We start from the raw sequence: 5,734 nt of genomic DNA, 5'->3' as shown, positions 1-5,734 counted from the left end.
GAAATCCTTGTAATGTTTACTAATAATCTGCAAAATTTTGTAAAGACTTGCATACATTTCACATTTTCAAAAATTATAGTACAATTACTCTCATAGATACTTTCCTGGTTACGAGCTGGGTTGAATCCACCCAGCCCATAATGGAAGGGTTAAATAATGCTGTTATTATACCCACGTGATCACTGGTTTAAGTCATGACCCCATCTATGATAAATGCTCATTTATCTTAAGGTCCTTAATTACTTTTTTTTGCAATAAAACCTGAAACACTAGGTGGATGGGGAAATGACTTAAAACATATATCGTCAGTTATGTCTTTTTGGTTTCATAACTCCATGTTTTCAACATCTTGTATATACTAAACCTTTCTACATGGTTTGAATAAATAAAATTAATCCAAGTTTTTCAAACACACACCAAGAACCATAGGGAAAGCAAATCCTTTTTTATTCAATTTCTGTCCTATGATACGGTTTACTGCTATTTCAGCACACTTATAGGTCACATGGAAACTCTCCGATACCTTCTGCATTTTTTATATGCAAAAATATCTTTTGCCATTGACACTATAACTTTAATCGTGGCAGAAGTTTCAACTAGGAATTCAGGAATGATGTTGAGTTTCAATAAATATCTCTGAGTTTCAATTGGTACCACATCATTGTGACTTGTTTTATCATTAACCGAGATGATACATCTTACTTTGATCCTAAGTGTAAAAAAATGCAAATACTTTATATTTATGATGAAAAATAATAAAAGACAGTATATTTGTCATCATCTGCTATTTTTGTTTTAATTGGCAACAAAACAAATATCCGATCTTAAGATCAGAACACTAAGTAACCTTTAATTGCAGTTGAAACCAATCATGATTCAGTTTGCAGTTAAAAATTTTGGAAAATCTTAAAAATGATAAATGGTTTAAGTGGCATGACAAAGACTATTGTTAATTAAAACAATGATATAAATTACACTATTCTACTGTAAAAATGGACCAGTTTAGTGTAGTTATTATTTATCCAACAGCCATAAACTCAAAAGTATCCAATCCTTGCCGAAGTTCACTTTGAATACACACTTTTTAATCTCAGGGACTCATCAACCACAGACCAACCTCAAAGCTTTTTGAAAAAAACAACTCATTTTAGAAGCTAAGATATCGTACTTGGTAAAATAGGTAGATATTTGCTGACCAGAATTAATAAGACAGTTACACTATAGCAGATACAATTTCTGTAAACCAACAGGATAACTGGAATTTACCATTTTCCATTGAAAATCTTGCACTACAACTCAAAGAACCAAAATTCAATATAGATCTAAGTATGAAAATTAGCAATATCTGGATGCTCATTTTCCACTACAACAAAAGCCAAACCCCTAGCTCTCTTGTCTGGTTAAATTCTATGTTCTCCCAATTGTATTTTGCATCAAGTTTCAGATCTAAACTTAACAGCCATTCACCTCAGTTATAACTTTAATTGCTTTGAGCCATGCCAACAATCACCACTTGTTTTATTATGTAAAAATGATGGGTGTAACTTATTATACCTTACAACATGAATTACTAGCCAATTCAAAGTATACAGAGAAAACTGGTTTCACTCTTTACCATTGTTATTATGTAAACTTTGTAAATTGAACATGTGATGCCAAAATAAATAAAGCTTATAGTGTGCAATGAGCAATTCACAGGAAAAAAAAATCTGTTCATTTTTTGTTAATAAAATATCCTAAAATTGAAAATTTCAAAAAATCATATTAGGCAGAAAAGAACCTGTTAACCTTTTATTAATGAAATATCTCTAAAATTGAATTTTCAGAAAATCATATTAGGCAGAAAAGAACCTGTTAACCTTTTATTAATGAAATATCTCATAAATTGAATTTTCAGAAAATCACACATAGCTATTATAACAAAGCTAAAAACAATAACTGCTTAATATTATTACCAATTTCTCCCATTAAACTTGAATAAGTTGGTTACATTGCCTCTTTTCTCACACCATACAGTCATAAATAAAATAAAAAATATAAATTGAAACGTAATCCAGCACAATTTGTTAAAACACATAGTTCAAGTATAAATTGTTAAAACAACCGTTTATTTTTAACATATTTTAACACTATGATATATCTTCATTTTTCTTACATTAATGAGTTCACTCTTCACTAAAAAAAAAATTTGCTTTAGGTTTAGGTCAGTATTTTGTACTATATTTTTTACAGCTTGTTTCTGTCTTCAAACTCATGCAGAGAAATTGTACCTTTCAAACAGTTAATGAAAATACCAGTACAGCCATGTAACAGATCAGCCAAAATCAGAAAAATTAACAGAAAAAAAACAAAAACATTATAAACAAAAAATTATCCTAACTTTATATAATCAATAGTTTGAGATTTAATAAGGTTAAAAACTGTCAAACCTGACCAATTTTCAAATCATTTTTTTTACACCAATTGAACACGTTTTACATGTTTTTTTGTACACTGAAGCTATATTTCTTACAATACAGTTAACTTATAGATCAAGATGTTGCATCTATTTCTGAAGAGGTATGTCTGGAATATTAATTTCACTAGCATATTCAATTTTATGGAAAAAATACAAAACCATACCTGACTGTTTAGAAGGAAGACCAACAATAATAGTGCCAGCTCTAAAGTTAAAAAATAAAAAGAAACAATTAACATAATTTTGAAGTCTATTCTATTTAATTTTTCATTTACAAAAGTTGCTCATTCAAGTTATGTTCCATCGAAATACAGATAAATGACAAGGCCAAGTTTGAAAAGGCCCGATTCTAGCACTTTTTTTATGACACAGTAAGAAATTATACAATTTATATGCGACTCTTGAGATTTTCAATAAAATAACATAAATCGTTCCTTATCATCAACAGTGCCATTTCTCTGAAAGTTTGGAACCAGAAACATATTTACAACATTGAACTAGAGATCAGTCAGTTTACATTAGAGTTCAAAAAATGAAATACGGTCACGCTGGCAAACGTGTTTTACAAACATAAACACATCAAAATATTACAGAGAGAGACAAAAACGCCTATTGTTATTTGTAAAAAAACCAATAATTAAGAGCATTTGAATATGCTTGTTTCAAAATCAAATTGGATTACAGTGGAGAATTTAGGCAATAATATGGTTAATTTTGGCTTTGGTTAATTTAATATCTTGGATAATCAGCTGTTGTGGTTATCAAAATCAATATCATCTCAAGGGTTTATACAGGGCCTTGAAAACTCTATGAATTTCATTTTTGACTTTTGAGGGCTATGAAACCTCTCTGAATTTCAATAAAACCTAAAAGGTAATTGAAATATTCCTAAATTTTAATATTTCATATATGAAAATGAAAACACAAGAACAAAACATATATATCTTTGTTTCTAACAAAGAAAAGGGAAGTAAAACAATTGAATTCTCACGGACTTGTGTCTTACTTTTCTTAGTTATTTTCTACCAGTTGTTGTGCTACTGTAATGTATATTCTGAAGATAATTTATATTAAATATTCAACTTCTTCACACTAGATACAGACTTCTAACCAAGTAAAAAAAGAAGCAAGAGATGAATAGGTTAGCCTTGGTTCTGTTAAGCGTAAGGCTGTGTTACTAAATGGCCAAAAAGACTTTTTTCATAGCATTTTCCTGTTGTGAATATAAGTATACATGTTTCTAATGAATATTATAAAACTTTCAGAAAGCTATTTTAATCAAAGTTTTGAGAACTGTTGAAGCACTAGCTGAACACTAATGAAGTTTGTAAATATAATGTAGTAGCCATATCGCTAACCTATTCTGTTGAATCACTAGCTGAACACCAATGAAGTTTGTAAATATAATGTAGTAGCCATATCGCTAACCTATTCTGTTGAATCACTAGCTGAACACTAATGAAGTTTGTAAATATAATGTAGTAGCCATATCGCTAACCTATTCTATTGAATCACTAATGAAGTTTGTAAATATAATGTAGTAGCCATATCGCTAACCTATTCTTATTTCAGATTTTCTTAATTGTATTAGTTGACATGTTAAAAGAAACATGCAGAAGTTGAGGTATATAATGATGTACTGAAGTAGAATGTACAAAGTGTCAAAACCTACCTCTGCTAAGAAAAATCACAAACAAAAAGAAAATTCCATACCTATTTACCTTAATCTTAAACTAAATGTATTAAGAAACATTTTATATTTGGCCTAAACACACCTCAAGACACATTCATATAATTAGGAATGCCTTAGTTATATCATAAATTCTGAGGTGATTTATGGCAAGATAAATATTTAATAATAATAATCAAATTAGATGCAACTTCCATATACAACACTAATACTTGTGGCGTAGTAATACTCAGTAGATACTTGTCTAGTATGTATTATAAAAATATTTTACACCTCAGCAACTCTTATAAATAAAACTGCTGAACCTTATATTTCATAAAAACAAAAAAATAACTTATACCTTAGTAACTCTTATAAAAAATTACTTACACCTCAACTATTCTTATAAAAATATAAAACTTAATACCTTTGTAACTATAATAAAAACAAAAAGTAAGTACTTCATATCCTTCTAACTCTGAAAAAAAAAACAATTAGGTTTATTTTACACATGTTCACATTAAAAAACCCAACCAAAATGTAAGCTTTATCTCTTATGAACACCAATGTATTTAAGGTTATGTCATTCCAAGTAGTAAATTAAACCACTGTTGTAATATCAGATTGGTATATTTATGAAAGGAACAGAAAGAAGAAAGAAAAATAAAACATTGCTAGGTACAATAAAAGCAAATGACTTGAAATATTAACTGTAGGAGAAAAAAACAGAAAAACTAATATACTGACAAATAATATATATTTCATAAAACTATTTTTTGCCCAGGTTGCCTCTGGCATTACTCTATAACATATCCAATTTATTATTATTATTAAGATTAAACAAATTAAAGCTAAAACTACTAAGCTACTAACTACTAAGAAATTAAAAATATGTTTCTAGATATACAATCTTACAATAAGTTTTATTGTTATAAATACATGAAAAAATTTTGCTGACGCCAAGCAAAAGTCCAGAGAAACCAATCAGAATATGGTTTATGAAAGTCCTGTCAGCAGATAGTGCATTTGATATTTTGTTTCACATTCATTACTTTCACACATAAGTTTTAAGAATAAGCTTTATTTTGCTATACCCCTACTCTTTGTAAGCCAAGTGTAATTATATTTTATATTAACTACATGAGGGTACCAATTAAGAAAGCAAACACTGTTTAAAGGATAACGTCTGATAATATTGCCCTTCTTTCCTTCTTAAATCCCTAATGATCTTATTAGGTGCTAATTGTATACCCTGCTATGTGGAAAGTAATAATGGACTCATTCAAATGATTAAGTGCTTGTGTCTATATTCAAAACCAAACGTGTATAAAAAAATCAAAATATGCCCTACTTTTTTATTTCACCCCTCCTCCCTTCTAAGGCAAAAGTCCTAAAACAATATAGTCCACATACACCATTGGATAGTTTCCAGCTACCACACAAAAATTTGTGGTAATTGAGCCAGCCAACTCTAGGTGATTGTAAGGCAAAAGTGTGTGTGTGTGTGTGTGTGTATATATATATATATATATATAAGATATGTCCTTTAGTTTTTAGGGTTTTTCCTTCCTTTCCCTCGTCTCTAGAACAAAACTACCTAAAAAAGT

At 29.1% G+C, this 5,734-nt stretch overlaps 1 protein-coding gene across 2 annotated transcripts in view; it reads right to left on the bottom strand.

The window, feature by feature from the left end:
- LOC106463289 (protein BANP-like) overlaps positions 1–5,734 on the bottom strand; it is a 37,416-nt gene that overhangs the window by 15,035 nt on the left and 16,647 nt on the right. For both annotated transcript variants that reach the window (XM_022390740.1, XM_022390741.1), the window contains exon 5: positions 2,623–2,663. In XM_022390740.1, coding sequence (XP_022246448.1) covers positions 2,623–2,663 — 41 coding nt within the window. The remainder of the gene's footprint in view (positions 1–2,622; positions 2,664–5,734) is intronic.

This window comes from Limulus polyphemus, unplaced genomic scaffold, assembly GCF_000517525.1.
Source record: "Limulus polyphemus unplaced genomic scaffold, Limulus_polyphemus-2.1.2 Scaffold1369, whole genome shotgun sequence".
NCBI lineage: Eukaryota > Metazoa > Arthropoda > Merostomata > Xiphosura > Limulidae > Limulus > Limulus polyphemus.
The sequence above is the reverse complement of the archived record's forward strand: the minus strand, read 5'-3'. Positions and strand labels throughout refer to the sequence as shown.